This window comes from Rattus norvegicus, chromosome 5 (assembly GCF_021556685.1).
Source record: "Rattus norvegicus strain SHRSP/BbbUtx chromosome 5, alternate assembly SHRSP_T2T, whole genome shotgun sequence".
NCBI lineage: Eukaryota > Metazoa > Chordata > Mammalia > Rodentia > Muridae > Rattus > Rattus norvegicus.
This window is the reverse complement of record NC_141538.1, coordinates 148,061,445-148,085,960: the sequence shown is the minus strand read 5'-3', so window position 1 is coordinate 148,085,960 and position 24,516 is coordinate 148,061,445. Positions and strand designations below refer to the sequence as shown.

The window sequence follows — 24,516 nt, the reverse complement described above, 5'->3', positions numbered from 1 at the left end:
CTTTTGTCCTTTACCTTTCACACTGGATACATAGAACGAGTCTGAAGTGTGTTATTTTTGTTAATGAGATTTCTAAAAGATTTTCTTGTCTGTCCTGACTTTGTCCCTTCCTTGGAACTCCTGGACAGTAAACACTTTAGCAAGGCCAGTGGTGATAAAGAGTACTAATGAATTTAAAGACTAGTGCTTGGCCATGAGTGCATACGTGCATTCATACACTAAATACTGAGCAAACAACTGTTAACCTGAGTGGATTCTAAAATTAAGTTTTAATTTACTGCAGGGAACACTTCAGTGGTTTAAGGAAACAGGCAACCAAGTAGCTTAGTTAGGATTTTATTCCTGTGAAGAGACACCATGACTAAGGCAACTCATAAAAGAAAACATTTAATTGGGGCTGGCTTACAGTTTCAGAGGTGCAGTCCATTATCATCTTGGGAAGCATGGCCGTGTGTAGGCAGACGTGGTGCTGGAGATGGAGCTGAGAGTTCTACATCTTAGGAGACTCTGTTCTACACTGGGAGGAGCTTGAGCACTAGAAACCCTCAAAGCCCACCTACACAGTGACATACTTCCTCTTAGAAGGTTATCCCTAGGACTGACCCTGGGCTCCAACTGCATAGGTAGCAGTGAATAACCTTGTTGGGGCACCAGTGGAAGGGGAAGCCCTTGGTTCTGCCAAGGTTAGACCCCCCCAGTGTAGGGGATTGTGTGTGGGGGTGGTGCAGTAAGGGGGAATGGATGGGGAGGGGAACACCCTTATCGAAGGGGAGTGGGAGGGATTAGGGGGATGATGGACAGGAAACCAGGAAAGTGAATAACATTTGAAATGTGAATAAGAAATACCCAATTTAATAAAAATGGGGGCGGGTTGGGGATTTAGCTCAGTAGTAGAGCGCTTGCCTAGGAAGCGCAAGGCCCTGGGTTCGGTCCCCAGCTCCAAAAAAAAGAACCAAAAAAAAAAAAAAATGGGGGGGAGTCATACCTATCCCAAAAAGGCCACACCTCTTAATAGTACCCATTGGCCAAGCATATTTAAATCACTACATCAGTTACAGTTTTAACAGGTAGTATCAGTTCTAGGACTTGCTTAAGGGTTTTGTTTTGTTTTTTAAGCTATTCTCTTTGACTTACATGTGAAGATACTGTATTTGTTTAGTCTGTATATGAGTTGATATTTCTTTGCTTGTTCCCATAGGAGGAAGAGTTGCGCAAGGGTGGAGACCCCAAATATGCCCATTTAAATATGGATCTGCATGTCTTCATTGAAGTCTTTGGACCCCCATGTGAAGCTTATGCTCTTATGGCCCATGCTATGGAAGAAGTCAAGAAATTTCTAGTACCAGTAAGGAAATACATATTCTCTATCCTCTAAGCAGGGAGAAAGTAAGATTGTAATGTTGGAGAGGCTGTGGTTCTTGACCAGGGTCTGTGCTTCTGTTTACTTTGCCAAGCTTCTCCCACTACTCATTTCTCATTCTCAAAGCATTGTACTCCAAGGCCTCCATGTCTAATGTGGCTTCATTAATATGTGCTACTATCTGTTGTCAGTCTCTTGGGTCCTTGATGTGTTAACAATTTGGTTAACAGATTTAATAAGGTCTTCATTTAATTCATTCTTCTGGTACTACTGTGGAACCAGGAGATGGTATTAGGAAAACGACCTAAGGGTAGGTCCTCAGTTAAGGAGCATGTGTGCTAGACTTTTCAGTCTAGAGTTAACAGCCGGAAACTTAGAGCACCCAGTGCTAATGAGCTAATTTCTACTGAGGCAATGAAGGGAGCTTCCGGTGGAGATTTCTTACTCAGAGTCTGGTTCAGAAGAGCTGTATGGTACAGGCATGACTATTGATGGCATTTAATTTTCTCTGGTTTTTGTGGTTGTTGGTTTTTGTTTTGTTTGAGATAGGGTCTCATTGTACATCTCTGCCTGGCCTAGAGCTCACTGTGTAGACCAGGCTGGTCTCCAGCTTACAGAGGTCTGCCTGCCTCTGCCTCCCAAGTGCTGTGATTAGTGATGTGTTCCACCATGCTTAGAAAACGGTGTAGATTCCTAAGAGTCACCTGGTTATAGAACAGGTTAAGTGTCAATTGTGTGAACTCTCCTTTAGTGTTTGGGAATCCCCCCTCCCCTCAGATTTTGGAGTTTTTCCAAATACATAATGAAGTCTCTGGAGACTGGACTCTAGTGTAGGTGACGAGTTCTAGGTGGTTTGGCTTGTCTTGAGAAAGTTTGTGTATAAAGATAGGAGTGGTCAAGGGAGAGCTAGGAAGGAAGCACCTTCTGAAGAACTTCATTAGTGAGGGTCTGCTGTCAAGTCTTTCTTCAAAGAACTGACAGTGTAATTCGACATCAAAGAATTTTGACTTGAGACTTCATCTAGCCTTTCAAGGCTACTCTTTTTGGGAGTGGTATTTTGAGATGGGGTTTCATCTCACTGGGTAGCTCGTGCTGTTCTAAAACAAAATTGTAGACTAGGCTGGCCTATATATCAGAGATCTGCTTGTGTCTGTATCCAGGAGTGCTGGGATCAAAGATGTGTGCTACCATCTCCAGTGTCAGACCTGGTGGGCCTTGTGAGTCTTAGGAGGAGGAGCAGGGGTTGGGGATTTAGCTCAGTGGTAGAGTGCTTGCCTAGCAAGCACAAAGCCCTGGGTTTGGTCCCCAGCTCCGGAAAAAAAAAAAAAAAAAGAAAGAGTAGGAGGAGGAGCAGATGTTACAGGTGCTCTTTGCTGTCTTTAATTCCCAGGACATGATGGATGATATCTGCCAGGAGCAGTTTCTAGAATTGTCCTACTTGAATGGAGTTCCTGAACCCTCTCGTGGTCGTGGGGTGTCTGTGAGAGGACGAGGAGCTGCCCCTCCTCCTCCACCTGTTCCCAGGTAAAAATAGTTAAAAAGAAAATCTGACTAACCCCAGGAGGAGTCAGAGGGTTTATATAGTACATCAGGTATGGAATCTTAGCAGTCGGGTATTGCAGTCCTACTGAAACTTCAGGGTTTTTAATTTTGGATAGTCCTAGCATTTAAAAAAAAAAAATCCATATATCCATCCATCCATTTGTGAGCTTGGTGGTGGTGGTGGGTGTGAGGGTGTAAGTGTATTAGTGTGGATGTGTTAGTTAAAGGACAGTGTGTTAGGAATCCTATATTTTGGTCTTGGGGATTGAACTCAATGTCAGTCTTAATCAGCTGGTGTGTTTACCCACTAGGCCGTCTCATTCATCCCCAGTTGCCTTTTTTTTTTTTTTTTAAAGAATATTAATCACTATGTGGCCCTGGAACCTGTTAGATAGACCAGGCCCATCTGAAACTCAAAAAGAGATCCACTTTTGTCTCCCAAGTGCTGTGATGAAAGTCATGAGCCATCATGCCTGACTATATATGATTCCAGAATTTTACCTTTCGTGGTTAATATTTATGTAATATTCAGACAGTCGAGACTTGCCTGAGGTGCTATGATCGTGATTGAGCCCAGAGAATCTTGAAGTCTAGTTCCCTATATGTATGCTATTCTGTGCTTTAACGTCTGTTTTAGGGTTAGAGAAGGGCCACAGTTGGTAGAGGGTTTGCTTAGCATGCATAAATCTCTGGGTTTGATCCTAGCACTGTGCAAACTCCAGGGGATGATGACACACAGTTATAATCCCAACACTTAGGAAGTGAAGGCTGAAGTACAAGGCTGTCCTCAGTTACATGCTGAATTCAAGACCAGACTGGGTTATGTGAAACCCTGTCAGAAAAGGGAAGGAAAAGTAAAAACCAAAGGACAAGCAAGGGATACAGGCTCTGACTTACCAAGTGTGGCAGCAGAGCCTTCCTTTAAGAAATTAAAATTAGGACCTAGAGAGTCATTAAGATCACTGGCTCCTCTTCCAGAGATCTCAGTTTAATTCCCAGCTCCCACATGGTGGTTCACAGTCATCTATAATTCAGGTTCCAGAGGACCCAGCACACTCTTGTTGACACCTTCTTCTGGCCTTTGTGGGCACAAAGCGTACCATGTGTGCATGCAAGATATCCATACACATTGGATGACAATTATAAAATAATAACTATGTGTGCGTATATACTGGAAAAAATTAAAGTTAAGCGGCAGTGGTGGTAAATGCCTTTAATCCTAGCCCTAAGAAGACAGAGGCAGGAAGATCTTTGTTGGTCTACAGAGTGAGTTCCACACAGAAATGTCTTGGGGGTCATGTGGGGGATGGGGGGTGTTAAGGTTAGCTCAGTGTGGTAACACACAACTTTAGTCCTAATACCTAGTAGAGACAGTAGCAGGTGGAGTTCCAGAGCTACATAGGAGGACTTGTCTTAAATGAGTAAGTAATCGAAATGTAAAAATCATCCTACTTCTAGAATTTATGAACAGTTCTTAATATGAATGTGGCCTAATTATTAAAATCTCAAATTAATGTAAATTTTCTATTTGTAGAGGACGTGGTGTTGGGCCACCTAGAGGGGCTTTGGTTCGTGGAACCCCAGTAAGAGGCTCCATCACCAGAGGTGCCACTGTGACTCGAGGGGTGCCACCCCCACCTACTGTGAGGGGTGCTCCAACACCGAGAGCTCGGACAGCTGGTATTCAGAGAATACCTTTGCCTCCAACACCTGCACCAGAAACATACGAAGATTATGTAAGAATGTTTTGAACAATGTATTGTTTCTTCCATACCTAGGTTGCCAGATAAGTAATAAGGGTCTTACCCTTGTGTGTAGATAGAAGACAGTTCTTTAAGATTTGGAATCTGTGTTCTTGTTCAGTTGAATTTTGAAGTATGAGACGATTTTTCTTCTATTTTAGGCATTATTACTTTGTCTGTATAAGTTAAATAAGTAAGTTGTGGTTTAACATACAGAATTTTACTAAGATTGTAATACTAAAACCTTTTGAGTTTTGTCTTTCTGTTCTGCAGTTGGTATTAGTATTTTTGAGGATTTTCCGTAGCCTGTTCATTCAAATGCCCATGATCCCCTATGGGCTGTGATTCTCTTTATGCAGTTCTGACCTTCTACTTTATCGTTCCAGGGATATGATGATTCATATGCAGAACAGAGCTACGAAGGCTATGAAGGCTATTACAGCCAGAGTCAAGGGTGAGTGAGTCAGGCAAGAAGTCATGTCTGCGCAGTGTCTGTAGAGATGGATGGTGGGTAGAGTTGGAGAGACTAAAGATTTGGGCAAACACTACCCTAAGGAATAGTGTAATCTAATGTTTTAAAGGTATTTCCTCCACTTTTGATGACTTGATGGCATATTTGTGGCTCTGAGAATTTGGATAACTGAATTTTATGCTAATTTAGGCTCTTAAACTAATTGATGAACATTTCCTGAGCTATATAGAATGGAAGAGAAAAATACCATTAAATAATTGTTTGTTAAGAAGCTTCACTCAGGGGCTGGAGAGATGGCTCAGTGGTTAAGAACACTGACTGTTCTTCCAGAGGTTCTAAGTTCAATTCCCAGCAACCACATGGTGGCTCACGACCATCTGTAATGAGATCTGAGAGCAACAATGTACTAATAAATTCAAAACGAAACAAAACAAACAAAAAAAAGAAACGTCACTCAGGGGTTGGGGATTTAGCTCAGTGGTAGAGCGCTTGCCTAGCAAGCACAAGACCCTGGGTTTGGTCCTCAGCTCCGGAAAACAAACAAACAAAAAATGTCACTCGGGTTTGGAAGAAAGAAGTATGCAGTTGGTAGAGTGCTGTCCTGCATGTCATCTTAGCATGGGATCAAGAGTTCAAGAACAGCTTGGGATACAGGAGGCTTTGTCTCATGACAAACAAATCAAGTCACTTTAGCCCATCCACACTGGAGATGCCTATGATTCTAAGAACAAGCTAGAAGCTTAACCTGGGTTGTTGTTGTTGTTTGTTTGGTTTCTCTTAAAATACAGCTTTGATTTTTCATGTATATATATGTCTTACCTATGATTGCTTGGAAAAGAATCTCAGATATTTGTTATGGGGGCAAAACTGATGAGCTGTATGAATTTTACATACATGATGATTATAGTTTAAGAATCTCAATGCAGATTGTGGTTTTCTACATTGTTTTTTTCTCCTTGCTATATTTAATTAGGCTTTTTGGTAAATATATGGTTTATACGTGTTGTAACTGTTGGGGTGATTAGAAATGGAACAGAACGTATAATTTCCCCCTATTTTATAGATAATAAACTGTCTGAGATGTGGACTATTAAAAGAATGGTAACATGAAAACCTTTACTATTGTGTTTTTGTCTTTTCAGGGAGTCAGAGTATTATGACTATGGACATGGGGAGCTTCAAGATTCTTATGAAGCCTATGGTAGGTTTTTATTTCTGTGGTGGGGTAAATGTGCAATTAAGTGTCTGTAAACATTGCTTGATGGATTCTTGGAGTGAGGCACTCACTTACCTCAGATGATACCATCAGAAGACTGCTGACATGTTAGATGTCACTTTGGAGTTCTGCCTTTGGAGTTCCTATGGTTTGTTCTATCAAGTCTTGCTTAGCTGGACTTGTGCACTTCCCATGTTCTGCTGACTGTTCTGTTAGGTAATGCACACCTAACTCAGCTGGTTGTGGACCTTTTGCTATTATACCTTGGCTATGTCGGTAGATAGTAAGATCTTATTTGTTTAGCTCTATTCTCCCTTTCCTGCATTAAAAAAAAAAAAAAAAAAAAGGAACTCTCTGAAAATAATACCATTGCAAAGCAAACGCCAGCTTTGAAAGCAGCTTAGTAGAACCGACAAGTAGGGGAAAATAGTACCTGTTAGAATCAAATCAGAAGTTCTCAGGGGTGGGGCTAAATCACATGACTAGAAGCACCAAGCTCCCTCTAAGTTGGGAAATAATTCAAGTTCCCTTTTCTCAGATATTTCAGGCTGGTTTGCATTATAGAGCTGATGGTGATCTTGATTTTTCTGGTTTTAGCATTACAGCACTTTCTACTATGTCTGGTTTTACGTGGTACCTAGAGGTGAACTCAGGACTTCTGTCTAGTAGACAAGTTCTCTATCGTCTGGGCTGTATCCTTAGTCCTCAGCTCAGTTACTAATCCCATAAAGCAGTTAGGTTTGGAAGGTAACCTTCTCTGAGGTTTGCTTGAAAACACATTGCTCAAGAACCCTTAGAGCTAAATATGGCTCTTTGTTAACAGGTCTCTGAGAGTAATGTCATATAGCATTGTAATTCAGAGAAAGCAGTCTTTTTTCTTTATATTTGTTTTATGTATATGAATACATTGTAGCTATCTTCAGACACAGCAGAAGAGGGCATTAGATCCTGTTACAGATGGTTGTGAGCCACCATGTGGTTTCTGGGATTTGAACTCTGGAGTAGTCAGTGCTCTTAACCTGCTGAGCCATCTCTCCAGCCTTGAGAGCAGTCTTTTTACGCAGAGTCTTCTGCACCTTTGAGGAGTTCCCTACCAAGGGGCTTAGCTGCTAACAGTTCCTCTTAAGATGCTCTACAGAAGGAGTTAGAAAAGGTATCCATAGAATCATCACATAAGAAACATAAGTTTAACCCATTGGCAGTATAGCCAGTTAGCTCCACACACACACAATTTTTTCCAGTTTTAGGTAAATAGAACTGTACTGTTGCCATAGTAACATCACAGTGCTCCACTCATGTATCACTGTTGAGAAGCTCCGTATTTCCCCCCTAGTAAGGCACAATACAAGAGTTTCTGTATGTATTTGGCAAAACTGCATTTCTGTTTGGCTGGGGAAAGACTGAACTAAAGAACATGAAATCCAGCATGGAGGCACATGACTATAATCTTAGCAGTTGGGCAGTAGAGGCCATTGTCCACTCTATATCAGATGTGAAAGCAGCATGAGCTTCAGGAGATCCTGGTTTTGGGGCTGGGGGAGATTCAGACTGAATCCTAGGCACTTGAGACTAACGTAGTAAGACTGTGAGTTTGGAACCAGGTTAAGCTGTACTGAGTTCAAGTCTATCCAAGATGCAGTGCACAGTGAGCTCATGTCTCAAAATGGAGAGCAGGCTATTATCCTTGTGGTCTTGGTTTGCTGTTGCTATTACCAGTATCTTCTGGTATCTGCCTTTCTAAAGAGAATTAGAAAAATAAACTTTGATATCCAGGAACATCTTGCAAAAATAGGTGGGCCTTGTGTATTGTACTTAGGAGCATAAGTAGAATTCTGTCTTAGTTAGGGTTTCATTGCTGTGAAGAAATATCATCTTATAAAGGACTACATTTTTTTAAAAAACCATTTACTTGGGGTTGGGGATTTAGCTCAGGAAGCGGTTTGGTCCCCAGCTCCGGGAAAAAAAAAACATTTACTTTATATATGTGAGTACATTGTCACTGTCTTCAGACACACCAGAAGAGGGCATCAGATCCCTTTACAGATGGTTGTGAGCTACCATGTGGTTGCTGGGAATTGAACTCAGGACCTTCAGAAGAGCAGTCAGTGCTTTTAACCACTGAGCCATCCCTCCAGCCCCAAAGGACTACATTTAGTTGGGCCTGGCTTACAGTTCCACAGGTTTGGTCCATTATGGTAGGAAGCATGGCAGTGTGCAGGCAGACATTGTGTTGGAGCAGCCGAGAGTTCTCCACTGTGATCCACAGGCAACAGGATGGGGCTCTGATTCCACTGACCAGACTTGAGCATATATATGAGACCTCAAAGCCCTGCCTCCACAGCAACACATTTCCTCTAACAAGGCACCATCTCCTCTAATAAGGCCACACCTCCTAAAAGTGCCACTTGCTATGCACCAAGCATAGTCAGACCACAAATGCTATGTAACTTTCTGTCCATAGAGAAAAGGAAGACCTGTGTTAGTCATAGTCAGTATTTACAGGGAGGCATGAATTAGTATGTGAAGATGAGAGAATTAGTGGGGAGAGTAAGCTTAAGCAGTTTACCTTGCTAAGAGGTGGTCAGCGGTAGAACTAAGTGATCATTATCTCAGGCTTTGGTGGCCTGTCAGGGCTGTCTGCATGAGAAAGGAGCTACGATTCTCAAGGGTTTTATAATGCAGCTTTTGAGTAGCCATTCATCCTCTAGGGTTTGGGTACCAAGTGGTGGATGGTCTCATTTAATGAGGCCTTTGTTTGCTTCTGGAGAAGCAGAACATATTTTTCCATAGTAGAACCTGACTTGCTCTTGCAGTGACGGTGGGTGGCTACCTGCTAAGTGAAACCTTGCATATGACTTGCCATCTTCACTGAGGCTGATTACCAGATGACTTTGGGCACAGGAATAGTTACTGCAGACTCACTGACTCCTTCACTGCTTCGAGCAGTGTATTTCGTTTACCCAGGTTTGGGGACTGCATGCCAATCGTGTTGGTTTATTGAGAACGTTGCTGCTCAAGGGAACGAACAGCACAGTAATGTAGAGCTAGCTATTTGAATTCTCTGGTACTCACAATGGTGGGAGATTACCCCTGCTGCTCGGGGAGGGACAAGTAAAGAGGAGAGCAAGGAACGCTTGGGTATGTCATGATACTAGAGAGAAAACAGTATTGTGGGTAACATACTGTAAACCATTTTGCTTTTCCCACAGGACAAGATGACTGGAATGGGACCAGGCCATCACTGAAGGCTCCTCCAGCTAGGCCAGTGAAGGGAGCATACAGAGAGCACCCATATGGACGTTATTAAAAACAAACAGGAGGGGAAAATATCAGTTATGAGCAAACTTGTTACTGATTTCTTGTATCCCAGGATTCCTGTTGCTTTACCCACAACAGACAAGTAATTGTCTAAGTGTTTTTCTTTGTGGTCCCTTTCTTTTCCCCACCTTCCTCCATTCTTAACTCTGCATTCTGGCTTCTGTATGTAGTATTTTAAAATGAGTTAAAATAGATTTAGGAATATCGAATTAATTTTTTAAGTGTGTAGATGCTTTTTTTCTTTGTTGTTTAAATATAAACAGTGTACCTTTTATAATAAAAAAAAGTTGAGTTAAAAAAAACCACAAACATGTTAGTTTCAAAAGTGGCATTGCTTGCTTAAAGGTTCTGAAGTAAAGGCTTGTCAACGTTTTCTTAGCTTTGATTTGAGGCACCCCGTAAAGTCATAGTTGCAGAATCCCAAACTAGGCTACATTTCAAAATTCAGGGCTGCTTAAGCTGTAAAATCACAATGTTAACGGCAGTAGGTGCCACCATGTAAAAGTGAGCTCAGATGTCTCTAAAAACATTTCCTTTAAAAGCACATGGCGGTTGAATCTTAAGGTTAAATTTTAATATGAAAGATCCTCATGAATTAAATAGTTGATGCAATTTTTAACGTTAATTGACTTAAAACAACAACAAAATTAGGTTTGTAAAATGACTTTTTCATTCTGTGGGTTTTGAAATCTAGCCCCAGACATACAGTGTTGAGAGATACTTAGTGGGGGGGGGGGGGTTGAATAGGTTGCTGGGGAGGGAAGCTGGCCGCCTAAATGGAGTCTGACAGTTCTTTTTAGCCACAGTCTTTTCAATAATAGTACTAATAATCAAATTTTCAGTATTTAAAATGTCAAGAGTATTTTGTCCATCTGAGATTCTGCACTCCATGAAAAACTCACTTGGACACTGGGGCCGAAAGCTGACGCTGTTCATTAAGTTGACCATTGTCAGTTTCGCACTGTTGCCACGGTAGTTAAGTATGTCTCAACACTAGCATGACATAAAAAGGGACACTGCAGCTGAATGAGAAGAGAATCAAAGTCCACTTTGTACATAAGTTAAAGTCCTAATGGATTTGTACCGTCCTCCCATTTTGTTTTTGGAAGATTAAATGCTACATGTGTAAGTCTGCCTAAATAGGTAGCTTAACCTATGTCAAAATGTCTGCAGCAAGTTTGTCAATAAAGTTTAGTCCTTTTTTAATCAAAGTAAATGTGATGAATTGTTATTTTTGGGGGTGGACAATAAAATAGTTTTCTCTTTCACATTAAACTTAAATTAACTCTAAAGTTAATGGGCTTGTTAAAAGTTTGGAGACATTTTTAAAAGTGGTGGTGGGGATTTTATTTTTAAGGTTACCAAAAAAAAAGTTTATGAGTTGTTAAGTTTTAGTTTAAAAAGAACCAAAGCTTTTTCACCCCCTGGAAGTTGTTGAAAGCAGTTTTATCCATTCCTATCAAAAAATTCTAATCTTTAGAGAGAAAAACCCAACTTTACACAGATTGGTTTTCATGTGAGGGCATAGGTACTCCAAGTGTCAGCCGCCCTGGCTTCCTGCTTCTGTAGAGCCCCGAGGTGGCCTTTAAAGAATGACACTAAATCTGTGCTCAGACCTTGATTTCACCTGTGTTCAGACACCACTGTTCAGCAAAACCTGGGTGCCCTTGAGGGTTACCCTTCAATCTTAGAGATGCAGTAACAATCGAGCTGGTCTGGGGAAAGAGCTGGCGTGATAACAGACTGGTCCTGAACTCCCTCCCAGGAGACTCAACAGTGGGATTGCTTGTCCCTGTGGAAAAAAAATCACTCAATTCCCAGGGACCTCATTCTTTCCCTAAGAGCCACCTAAACTGCTCGGGGGTGAAAAATCCTCTTGTGTGAAGTGCCAAGCTGCCTGTAGCAGTGCATGATGGGCATTTTTCTTTTCTTTTTAAAACAACACCAACAAAAACTGTATTTATAGATTGTGATAAAGTGTAAATAACTGAATTTTCCACCGTGGTTTGAAGTCAGCTTTCAGGGCATTATGTCTTGTTTTGATGAAAAGAGATCACTCTATACCCCCCTTTTTAAAGGAAAATTATCGCAAGAGAATCAGGATGTGTAAAGCTAACATGCATCGCAAAAAACCAAAGGTAACCTAAATGTCTGATTTTAATAGCACATATTTCTCTTTTATATAACCTGTGACAGCAACTTGCATAAACAATTCTTTAGTTGTTAATTTTAATGTTAAAATTTTTGCAAAACTTGTTTAATAAAAATAGCTGTAAAAAGAAAGACCATATGCTGCCGCATAAATTATCCATAACTCTTAATAATCCTGCCCATCACAAGTGAACTGTAATGTAACCTGGGCACCAAGTCTGACATCTTAAATGACACATTGTAAAATTTCAATGCCTGTAGATGAGAAGACCTGCTGCACCCCCAAGTAAAGCTCTCTGCTCAGCTACTTTTAAAATGTACAAGGATGAGCCCCCAAGACTCCTTATTTATATTCACAGTGCAATGTTGTTTGAATTTCCTGAAAAGTTGCATGTTTCTTTCCTGTAATGTATAAAATGCATGCAGGATCTCTATCTGATTTTGTACGTCTTTTAGAGCTTTTTCCAAACGTTCATTCCTTATTTCTCGATTTTTCAGGTGACTGAAAATTCCTGAGGCTTTTCCTGGAATAGACTGGGTATTGGAGACCCATGTCAGGTATGTGAAGGTGGTTTTCATTGTGTGTCATGGCAAGGTAGTAGTGCTGAGAGGTGGTTAACAGTTTAGTCTTTCCTAAACCCAGTTTACCATATTTAATCACACTTCTGTGTCAGTTTGCAAAAGTAGTTAAGACTAGCCAGTGTCAACTTACATCTCTTGAATTGTACCTTATTCTGCAAAAAATCCCGACGCAGGGTTTCATTTGGAGTGTATTTTTTGCAAGCCACAGTATGCCTAATGGAAATAAAAGGGCCTTTACTGGATTTTAGGAAAGCATAGGTTTCACAGACTAGAAAATCTGGTTTGGGAACCATAGTGGATACAGGAGAGTGGAGCAGGCTGGGGTCTTTGAGTCACTTCCTAGTCAGGATTACTAGAAAGGTAAACTTTTGCCTGTGTTTGGCTTTATTCTATTGAACACTCAAGTTTCATAGAAGAAATACCAGACAGAATTATCTTGAGTCAGCTTAAAGCCCTCACTTTAATAATACTCTTGTGTAAGAAAGAACTAATTCCTCAAAACTGAAATTCAATCTGGCGTAGTTGCTCAGAATGTCACCTCAGCTCTCCAGAGTCTAAGGCATTTGGAAATGCCACCAGTTCAAGACCAGCTTGGACTGTAGACTGGGATGTTGTCTAAACACAAAAGGGGGGTAGGGTTGAATTAGTGTTATTAGGAAAGGGAATTTTAGATCAGACAGAAAAGGACAACTGTGTAATTACTGTAACTTACAGATGCAGTGAGGTCATGCAACTTCATAAGTTAAGAGTTGATTGCTGAGGGGTTGGGGATTTAGCTCAGCGGTAGAGCACTTGCCTAGCAAGCGCAAGGCCCTGGGTTCGGTCCCCCAGCTCCGAAAAAAAGAAAAAAGAAAGAAAAAAGAACACACTAAGCATGGTTTACGCACACCTGGGATTCCCACTCAGGAAGAGGAGGCAGGAGCAGAAGTTCAGAGTAATCCTTAGCCACAAAGCAAGTTGAAGCCAGCCTTTGCTGTATGAGACACTGTCTTTAAAGGTGGAGCTGGGAGGGGCAGGGGAATGGACTTGGAGCCCGATAAACCTAGAGCTGTCTTTTGTTCCAAAACAATTTGTTTCTGTAACTAGGAAAGGCAGACGGTGAGAGTGAAGTAGTAAGTCAAAGAAGAAGGCGTTGTCTCTCAGTTGCTACCCAGTGTTCCAGGTAAGAATGAAGATGCGTCAGATGCTAGGCTATTGTGGTTGCCACCAATAAAGCCAAGTCACCGTTTTCTCACTGAAAAAGAGCAACAGCCTATTAAAACTTGGGCTTCTCTCCTATGGGAGTGGAGCATAGATCTGAGCCTAGCAAATGGAGTTGGTAGGAGATTGGCATAGTAATAAATGCTTGGCTTACAGGTTTTGGCGTTCTGTAGCCCACAAGGCTTTGTCCCAAGAACAAAGGTAGGCTAAGGAAGAAGAGAACTCAAATTGAATGCCTACTGTGTCTGCTTACATTTACAACTGGTAGTGGGAATGGTAAGATAATTTCTGTTGCTTCTATAGCAAGTCGAGAGTATAACATACCAACACTTCTCCAGGTCAAGCATCCATTCTCTGGAACAACTGCTTCTTTAAGACCATAATCATACTCAGTATTCTCTCAGAGGCTGTTTATGTACAGATGTACAGTAAAGATTGTAAGCTGGATGGTAGTAGCAGTACTTGGGAGGCAGAGGCAGGAGGATCTCTGAGTTCAAGGCCAGGCTATTTTTTTTTTTTAAACATAAATAAGGCTTTAATTTGGCAAAATATAATACAACAAGGCCAGGCTATTTTACAGAGCAAGTTCCAGGACAGCTGAGCTACCCAGAAACCCTGTCTCAGGGAAAAATAAAACAAAAGCCCGCTGTCATAGCAGAGTCGTTCCTCTTACATCAGATGTAGCATTCATGTGGTGAGGCCTTGGTCATTACTGTGTTATGTGGAGGCCTTTGAGCAACTTTGTGCAGTTGGTTCTCCCACCCCTGGGTTCATGGGATTGAGCTCAAGTCACCATGCTTGCCTGCAGACGTCTACCTTTACCCACCGAGGTATTGCCAGCGTCTTCATTTGTATATATGACAGAACCTTAGCACCAGAAAATATTAGTGGCAGCCAAAGTCACAAAGTTGTTAATGTAGCAAAGGTGAGCTCTCCAGCCCCTCAAAGCAAGTTTACACCTAGAACTCTAGGTGAGTTACTTGTTCAAGTCTCCACTTTGCTGATTGTCGCATACATTGCAGCATTGTTGTAACTGAATGGGGTAGGGGTGTCACTCAGTTACAGAGAGCTTGACTATGTACACGAAACCTTTGGTTCTTAGCACCACATAAATTGGGCATAGTGATAATATGTAGCTGTAATATAAGAATAACTTAGTGCTGGTTTCAAAATGTTGAAATTTAAGAAAAATTTTAGGGTGTAGGACAGAGTTTTTAGAGCCATGCCTGTTTGACAATTGTGCTAGCAAAGTAGGGGAAAGAATGGGTCTTAAAGTGGTACCACTTCTGTGCTGGAGAATGAAGGGTTGGGTAGATCCTCTCCTCACATCTGTACTTCTTGCTGCCTGCCTCCTGTATTACAGGAAGGAGAATCGTTGCTCTCATACATTGATGTGGGCTGTGTTGTAAGGATGGGAAGTTTGCATTTCCCCTTGTGTGTCTCTTAGTAACCTATGCTTTACGAAGCCCAAACTATTCTCAATGTTTCTCTGGGTGACCTTGAACTTCTGATCTTCATCCGCACTTCCATCCAAAGCTCAACTGTTGGTTGAGGTGACCATCTCTTTTTTATTATTTGAACTTAATTTGGGTCTTACCATTTAGCTTTGACATTAAACTTATTAAGTAGACCAGGCTAGCCCCATTTATAGAGAATTGCCTGCCCCTTGTCTCCTGTGCTGTACTTTAACAGGTGTGTGCTTCCCACATCTGGCACTTACCTCTAAAACTCTGGAGTTTTATCTAAGAGAAACTCTCAAGGGATTCTCCCCCCTCCCCAAAGGACATGGTCTCTATGTAGCTTTGGCTGTCCTGGAACTCACTGTGACCAGGCTGGCCTTGAACTCAAAAGAGATCCACCTGCTTCTGGCTCCAGAGTGCATTAAAGGCATGTGCCACTGTGCCTGGCCAATTTGTCCATCTTAAATTCTCAGTTATATGCTTTTTCCTGGGCATACCATACCAGCATCCCATTTAACTCTCACAGTTTCCCATGTGAAGCTAGGATATTGCTGGTTTATAGCTCCCCACACTATGCTAATTGAGCATTCTTCTAATGTGCAATGATTTAGAGGATCACAGTATTGCAGAGCTAAAATCCAGGCTTGAGTCTCAGACTCATACTTAACTGTTGCCTTCTGGATTCTTGTAATTTGTTTGGTTAGCCACAAGATAAATTTACTGAAAGGTGCTCCCACCTATGGTGTTTAGAATTCATGCTTCTGACTTTGCTTCTAGATTTCTGTAGTTAAAAGATTTGAATTCTTAGGAATTTACAGCCTCTGTAGACTCACATGCACTCTTGGATTCCAGATTAATAGTCATTGCATGCTTAGAGTTAGCACACATCTGATGAATATTTAATAACATGGACTAGATAGGCTGGAAACAGCTGTGTGGGACAGCAGCTGCTGGGGGGAGGGGAGGAAGTACATTACACTGCCTAATTACCCTTCTCTTGTCTTCAGACCTAGAGGAGGAGGACTGGTTTTTTCTAGGTCCTTCAGCAGAGAATTTCTATGGTGTAAGCACTGCCTCCTGGACCAGGTGGGTCCAGTTAGCAATTTTCCATACCCTGGGCTGGCCAAGTACACATTTTTCTAGTACTCTGCTAACTGCATCTCCTACAGAAGAAAGGCTGCGTTTTCTCACAGCTATAATCCCTAGCACTCAGCAGACAGAAGCAGGAGATGAGAGGCCGGCCTGTACTAGCTTACAGACAGACTTGTGTCTAGCAGGGACTTGGACTTAATAGGTAGGAAGAGCATATACGTGGACGCTAAATAAACAGCCATGCATGGTGGTGCACCTGTAATCCTAGCACTCCAAGGGTAGCCTTCATTATATAGCTAGCTAAAGGTCAGCTTAGACAGCACGAAGAAACCTGTTTTAAACAAAGTTTTCTCCAAAATTTCTGGGTTGTTTGTTGTGATAGGGTTGTGACTATATCACTGCCTGGCCTCAAACTTGACAAGATTCGCCTGCCTCTGCTTCCCAAGTGCTGGGTTTAAAAGCATGTGCTACCATGACTGGGTGGGTCGGTCTGTCTGTCTTTCTTTCTTTCTTTCTTTCTCTTTCTTTCTTTCTTTCTTTCTTTCTTTCTTTCTTTCTTTCCTTCCTTCCTTCCTTCTTTCCTTCCTTCCTTCCTTCCTTCCTTCCTTCCTTCTTTCTTCTTATCTATCTATCTATCTATCTATCTAGAAGGCTTGTTTTCTGTATTTGGGTGTTTTGAGTGCAGATAGATTTGTGAACCATATGTGATGGTCTGGTGTCTGTGGAGGCGAGAAGAGGGTGTTGAGCATCTTGGGACTGGTAAGGCTGGAGTAAACAAGACGGTTGTGCTCTACCATGCGAGTGTTGGCAATCAAACCCTGGCTCTCTAAAGCAGGCGGTGCTCTTGACGACTGTACCGCCTCTCCAGCCCAGGTCTGGCTTTCCGTGACCATGGATATGGCATCTATCCTTGCCTTTGCCAGCCTGTGCTGCAGGGATTGCCTTGGGCTTCGTAGAGTTCTCCAATGTGACACAGGCGACCCACCTAGATTGGAGGAGGCCCTGTGCAAGTTGTGGGTCTCTGGAAAAATCAGATCATTTGAGGTGTTTCTGGGCAGTGAGCCACAGGCCATTTGGCAACAATGAGTCAGTAAATATAACCAGAAATTAGTTTAGATTTAATACTGTGTTAAGATATCTGTTGGCTGCCCCTTTGTCAGCCTTTATATATCACGGTATCCCCATCTCTTCCCTGATACTATGATTTATGTGACGCTTGAGGTGGACAAGTTTGGGGTTAGATACAGACACGTTTTCTAGGATGGTCTACTCCAGCAGTTTAGATGTAAGCTGAGCATTCTCTGTCGCCCAGCTCTTTGAAGAATGAGGGAAGCAGCCCACTTTGAGGAAGTGCTCAGTGGTGCTGGGTAGGTAGGGTGTGTGAGGAAAGAGAAGGAAATACACTGGACTCTGGTAAGACCTCTTTAGTTTTTTAAAACAGTCTTATACAGCATAGGCTGGCCTTGAACTTGTGGTGTAGTGATGCTGACTCTAAGGTTTTGGTCCTCCTGTCTTCACCTCTTTGAAACTAAGGCTTTGTATGTGTTATGAAAGTGCTCTGTCAACAGCCACATCTCTAGCCCCTCAAAGGATTTTAATAAGCTTCTTCCTAGAAATTGGTATAGTCTTTTTAATTTTTTTAAAAAATATGTAGATTGTTACAAATTAGAGCACCTACTGTGTGTTGGTCACCTGGGATTGGGTTCCTCCCTTCATGGAGCTCACAGTCTATTTTGAGAAGTAGATACTGCTCAGAAAACTCATTAACCCACGTCACTTCCATTGTGAGCTATCCTCCCTTGGAATTCTTCCCACTCCGGAGTTCTTTCATGCTTTCTTCAATGTGTCTGAGTTAGTAATTCATATTGTAATAAGTTTCAAAAGGAAAACAAGTCTGTTGAAAGTTTCACAAAAAAGGGCAGCTGCCTCCTAAAGGAAGACTGGCTTGAGCCCCGGGGGCTTGGGAGATGGTTTGGAGAAAGGATATGTAACACTGAACTGAGCAGACAGTAGTGTGAGGCAGATCAAGGAGAGACAGGCACAAGTCACACTGTTCCTAGGGTCTTGGGCATGTTATGCAAACCCTGTACAACTGAGCCTCACCCCTACTCATGTTTCTGATGTTAAAACTTGTTAATACATGGATAACCTGTTTGGAAGCCTTGTTAGTCCAGACCAAAAGTGAGCTAGCTGGACAGGGATCTAACTCAGTAACACTCCAGGTCTAGTCCCTATACTGTGTGTATATAGGTAGACATGTTACTGCATGCATGTGGAGGTCAGAGTCCACCGTTATGTGGGCTCTTGTTAAGCAGCAAGTTCTGAGCTATCTTGCTCCTCCAACCTATTTTATTTTTATTTGTGAAGAGTCTCTCACTGTGTAGTCCTAGCTGTCCTGGAATTCGTTTCCTAGAGTGTGCTGGTTTTAAACTCATATCCTTGAGAGTTGCTAGCCAGCCAGTCTAGCCTCTGCTCAGGTATCATGAGGTAACATGGTCTCTTGGAACAAGGTGGGACATTTGTCTATCGCACGCCTGAAACCCTAAGATTGATTCCACAGTGGCATGCATCCCCCAGCCTGTGATAGAGGGATATGATTGGAAATGAACAGTAGAGCTGGAAAGACTGCTCAGTGTTTAACAGAATTAAGAGTGATTGCTACTTTTTCAGAGGACAGAGTTTGGTTCCCAGCACCCAGATTGGCAACTCACAACAAGTTGTCACCTGAGTTCCAGGATTTGCTGCCCTTTTGGTCTGCTTGTACCCTGGCACAGAAAAGTGCACATACACATATAAAAAGTGAGCATGTAGAGAACTAGGTATTCAACAGCTCCTAGAACGTAATTTAGTGACTAGATGTGGGAGAAGAGGGCTATATTAAGATTATAGGCTGAAGCTGGACATGGTTGTTAGAACAAGCCTCTGAGGTAGGAAAATCTGTGCATTTGGTCTCTAACAAAGCTTCAGTGTAGTGAGACCTGGGCTGAAATGATGGTAGGTGTAGTAGGCAGTGTCCTTTAGAAGAAGCTGGGCCATTTGGCTCAGCCTTGGTTCCTGGCACTCATGTCTCTCAGGTCTAGGGGATCCAATGCCTCTGGCATCCTGAAGTACCTGCTGCTTCATTCAGGAGCAGATACACAGTCGCGTGCATACATAATTTTAAAGATCATTTCAAAAGTAGAATCACTGGTGTGGGTTTTTACATTTCAGGCCCCAGCCCAGTGTCTCAGGATAAGATGTATCCTCTATGGATAACCCCGGGCTTTGGGGGCAGGGCTGGACTCCTTTATAAGCTCAGATGAGGTGGACCCTTGAACTTTAGAGACGGAACTTTCTTACTCCTTTTTAAACTTAGTCTTTTTGGTTTGGGATAACCAAAGCATTGCGTTTTGAAAGCTGGAAATGTTGGGGTGTGGCGGAGCATGCACTTTGAAGGTAGAGACAGACAGACCTCGTGAGTTCAAGGCCAAGCTTGGTCTACATAGTGTGTTCCCAGATGGGCTATAGTAAGACTCTGGTCTGAAAACAGCAAGGGGCTGAGTCTCAGCAGTTAAGAGCACTGGCTGCTCTTCCAGAGGATTCAGATTCAGTTCCTGGCATTCACCTGGCCCCTTACAGCTGTCTGTAAGTACAGATCCAGGGGATTCCATACCTTCACACAGATATCAATGTAGACACAGCATCAATGTACGTAAAATAAAGTTAAATTAACAAAAACCTGAATGTTGTGACAATTCTGGGATTTTGGTTTCTTTAAAAACACAAATGTAAGAATGTGTTACTCCTTTAATCTCAAGTGTGTGTGTGTGGGGGTGGGGGGTGGGCGTGTATGACGCTGCTTCACACTGTCCATGGCAGCTGACTATGATTTGATTTGTGCTCTAGCAGAGGTGCCATTTTGCCAGCCACAGTTTCTGTGATTGTGTACCATTTGGAATTCTGGGAACTTTTCAGAGGGCATATAAATGCCAGGGCCCAGAGAGGTGGGGTTGGTGGTTGTTCAGGAGGGTTGGTTGCCATTTCTTGGTCGTGTTCAAAGAAGCAAAGAACGCGATTCAGAGATCTCTCTTTCCTCTGCCTCTTTCTCTCTTATCTAGTAAAAATGAGAAGAGGTGGGTGAGGGGGTGGGGGGGAAAAAAAAAAGAGAAGAGGTGGGTGAGCTAAAGGGTGGGAAGCATCCCACAAAGTAGCTGATACCAGCTGCACCTGAAAACCAAGTAAGACCTCAGATCCCTCTGCTCAGTCATTCATGGATGGGAGAGCCACATAGGGTTTGAGATAGAATCTCACCGCCAAGAGCTCACTCAGGAAGCTCTGAGCTTATATCTCCTGCTCATCTGTGTACTAGGAACCTTCCTGCTGAATGCAGCAAGGAGTTTAGCTACAGACAGGGAAGGTTCTAAGGTATAAAACCTGACCAGATGGGGTTGGGGATTTAGCTCAGTGATAGAGCGCTTACCTAGGAAGCGCAAGGCCCTGGGTTCAGTCCCCAGCTCCGAAAAAAAGAACAAAAAAAAAAAAAAAAAAAAAAAAAAAAAAAAAAAAAAAAAAAAACCTGACCAGATGAAGGCTGAGAGGTCCCCATGAGCTTCAAGTTCCTTAATTTTCCACTTTGTGTCTTTGCAGCTGTCAAAGGAGCCTGGATACCAGGAGCTACCTGCTGTATAGAGGCTGGCCTGGGGCACTTCCTGGGACATAGAAACCCAGGAGAGGAGCTCAACAGTTGTGTTTCACCCTACCTCTTGATCTGAGTTTCCCACAGAAAGCCAGCCAGGATCTTTAGGCCCATATGGAGTCCTCAGTGCTTCAGGGAACTCATTGCTAACAGTTCTAACTACTCAAGACATTGGAGGGGCTGGGGTTTTAACTCCGTGAACACTTCACTTGCACGTGTAGAGGATCTGGGTTCATTCAATAAATGAATAAATATAAGAAAGTAAATAAATAGCCTTTAAAGAATTGAAAGGCAACAAGCATGGTGGCACACACCATTAAATCTCGGCTCTTAGGAGGCAGAGACTGATGGATCCTGGAGTTCAAAGCCAACCTGAGCAAGTTCTAGGACAGCCAGGTCTACACAGAGAAGCTGGTCATGAAAAGCCAAAGACCAGGGTCTAAACACCTGGCGTGGCTCTCCAGGTCAGAACACACTCCACTCCTGGGCTATTCCCAGTCTTGTTTCCACTTAGCATCCATAGAATGTGCTGGAACCTACTACTGTCTATGCCCCACTGCCACACTTTTATTGGAAGCTTTACTCTAGGAGCCCTTGGCCAGAGGGCTCCCAGAAAAGATAGTTACCCTCTCTGTAATACATGAAGGGAAGTTGAGAATCGTCTACTTAGGGTAAGACATTTTAAACTCCGGGCCTGTGCTCCTCTTTGTTGTTAGCACTCGTCCACGTGTTCTTGAAGAGTGGGGCTGCTCTGCGTCACCTCTGTACTATTCCCAAGTATCTGCTTCTGCATGAAGAGTTCAATAAAGGTTTGGTCACGTGATGAACAGCAAATGGTTCTACTCTAATAGCTTCAATTAGCTCTGGGGGAGAGCCAAGATCCCATTACTAGTTGCACTGGGCCAAGGTTACATCCTCAGTTTTTCTCTTCAGAGGTAGGTCAGTTATCTATAAACTCCAGGTACAAGATAGCTTCTTGAGAGTCACAGAATTTTACAGGACAGCCCAGAATTGAAATCAAACATCTCAATTTAAAATTCAGTTCATTCCTTGTGTGTTTATCAAGGCATGTTTAATAATAATTTCTCCCGACCGAACGGGAATCTGAGAAACACTTTAAATCTGAAAAACGGGCTGGACAGAATACTGCCCAACATTCAAGTTCCTTCCTTCAGGCTTATTTTTAGAAGTTCTGTCACAGTGTCCACCTCCATTACTGCTTAGCCCCCTAGGGATCTTTATCTTGAGAAGTCTGACTTGGGTGTTAGCCTACCCACCCAGCTGCCTTGCTTGTCAGTCACCTGCAAGCTGAGAAGGATGACATCAGCTTTCCCCAAGCCTCTAGACTGCTCTGAGACATAAATATTTAAAAAGGGCCTTTCTCTAGCTGTTGCCAGGGTGATGGACTCTCAGGGGACGAATGGGAGTGTGGAGGCAGGACTGGCTATAGAAGGGTGGGTATGAGGCTGGCCACCAGCCAGGAGGACTAAGCTCGGAAGGCTGTGGTGGCTCTGCCTGCATGCCTTTCCTTGAGTTCTTCAGCTGTTAAGTTGCTTCCAGGCCTATCTCTGGTCCTGGTGCTGAATGATCTTAGGTAAGTTGAATTTTTCTGGGCCTTTGTTTTAACATCTCTTGGGGTTGGAGGAATCTGTCTTGCTGCAGGTAAGTGAAAAATAAAGAAGGTAAAAAGTATTCTATATTGTGATGCTGTGTTTTACTAGTAAATCCTGATTAGAGAAAATAGACCCTGTTGCTTCTTTTGGAAGACACAGCCTCTAGTTACTTGCCCCTGCTTCCTGAATGCTAGAACTGCAGACATACACTACCTGACCGTCCTCTGATAAATGAGCTGGAATCCTAATGCCACATGGATACTGCTCCACGTGATGACATTTTCTCTCTTCTTTCCTTTATAAAGGGGTGTGTGTGTCCCACTGTAGTTCAGGCTGGCCTTGAATCCTGCTTCAGGCTCCAGCTCTTATTCCCTGCCTGGATCTCCTTCACAGAAACTGCCTCTACCTCTCAAGTGCTAGAATCAAAGGTGTGTACCAGTATGGCTGTTCCAGATGCCATTTTCTAAGGTTCTTAGGTTCTCAGGACTAGCTAGACTATCTGGATAGCACAGGGGATTCCAGTTGGGCCTGCCTAGTAATTTAGAAAGGGAGTGCAGGGGTTGGGGATTTAGCTCAGTGGTAGAGTGCTTGCCTAGCAAGTGCAAGGCCCTGGGTTCGGTCCCCAGCTCCGAAAAAAAAAAATAAAGGAGGTGCAGTTCACGGGTGTTGGGGCCTAAGATACAAAAACATACATATATACACATCGAGTTTAGACCATACACCTGTTTGGTCGTGTATCTTATGCAGGACTCTCCACCTCTCTTTAGTTTGGCTCCAGGCACTGACTTTTGCTTCAGAACTCCTTTGTTTGTGGCTCCCTCTAGCGGGGTGATGGTAAGGAAGTAAGATCTAAGACCATTGGGAGAAACAAAGTGAGGCAACTCTCCAACTCCTAATGGCAGCCATCCAAATTCTCATATACTATGTCTGCTATCTACTCTCCATCAGTCCTCAGAATAAGGAATAGGAAATAATTCTAATTTTCAGATCCTAGGGGCTTGAAGACCTGGAAGCAAATTTCTGGCAGCATTTAGACTACAAATGATCTTACCAATCTTTCTAACCTCAATTATTGTCTTGGTTTTATTTTCCATTAATATAAAATGCCCCAACAAAAGCAGATTGGGGGGAGAGTTTATTTTATCTCACAGTTCTGATTGCAGACCATAGGAAAATCAAAACAGCAGTAACTTAAAACTGCTAGTCACATCCACAGTCAAGAGCAGACAGGAAGGGAGCTTACACTCATTTTCTCTTCAGTATAGGACCTAAACCTCAGGGCATGAATGGATGAGTCTTCCCTCTGTTGACATAATTAAGATAGTATAGGCCAACCTGATCTGGAAAATAGCTCACTGAAATTCTTCCCCAGTTATTCCAGGTTGTGTGTCAGGTTGACAAAGCTAATCTCAGCTATGCTCAAGCCTACTAGACTCTTCTGGAACAGAGCCTACCTTGAACCTTTGTGCTTTCTACTTTCCCTTCAGACTACAGAACTATCAAAACAATATGAAGCCTTTGCTTATTTTGACTCAACATTCAGGCTGGGCATTGTGGCAGAAGCTTTTAATCCCAGCAGAGGCAGAGTAGATTTCCGAGTTTGGAGGCCAGCCAAGACTACAGACTAAACCCAATCTCAAAGTTTCCCAGTGACTTAGTGCTTTATTATCTGTAGAATATAAAAATGTGAAGAGTTTGACAAAGCATAGGTATGAGAGCTGATGTATGGAAGGGCAAATCAGACAAGGAATGAAAATTGTCCAAGAGATTAAATATGGACACCTTGGAAGGCTCTTGTATTAAGAATCAGATCTGGGGGAATAGATGGCTCAGTGGTGAAGAACACTGAGTGCTCTTCCAAGGTACTGAATTCAATTCCCAGCAACCACATGGTGGCTCACAATCATGTGTAATGAGACCTGGTGCCCTCTTCTGGTGTGTCTGAAGACAGCTACTGTATATTCATGGATTAATTCTTTTTTAGAAAGATCAGATCTGAAGTGTCTGGGAGAAATATATCAGCTGGGGTGGCTCAGGTGACATTTCTTTAAAGCCTTTGCTTTCATCAGTCATCACAAGTAGATCTCAAGATT

At 42.7% G+C, this 24,516-nt stretch overlaps 1 protein-coding gene across 3 annotated transcripts in view; it reads left to right on the top strand.

The window, feature by feature from the left end:
• Nucleotides 1-21,644, top strand: part of Khdrbs1 (KH RNA binding domain containing, signal transduction associated 1) — a 37,347-nt gene extending 15,703 nt beyond the window's left edge. Inside the window, exons 4-13 of one of the 3 annotated variants that reach the window (XR_015687478.1) lie at nt 1,199-1,345; nt 2,751-2,884; nt 4,437-4,638; nt 5,031-5,098; nt 6,259-6,317; nt 9,542-9,732; nt 11,729-11,788; nt 12,300-12,359; nt 13,470-13,545; nt 20,762-21,644. Coding sequence is in view for 1 of the 3 variants with exons in the window: in NM_130405.2 (NP_569089.1) it covers nt 1,199-1,345; nt 2,751-2,884; nt 4,437-4,638; nt 5,031-5,098; nt 6,259-6,317; nt 9,542-9,639 (708 nt within the window). In the remaining 2 variants the exon portion in view is untranslated. 3 annotated transcript variants of the gene reach the window in all.
• Nucleotides 21,645-24,516: the final 2,872 nt, after the last annotated feature.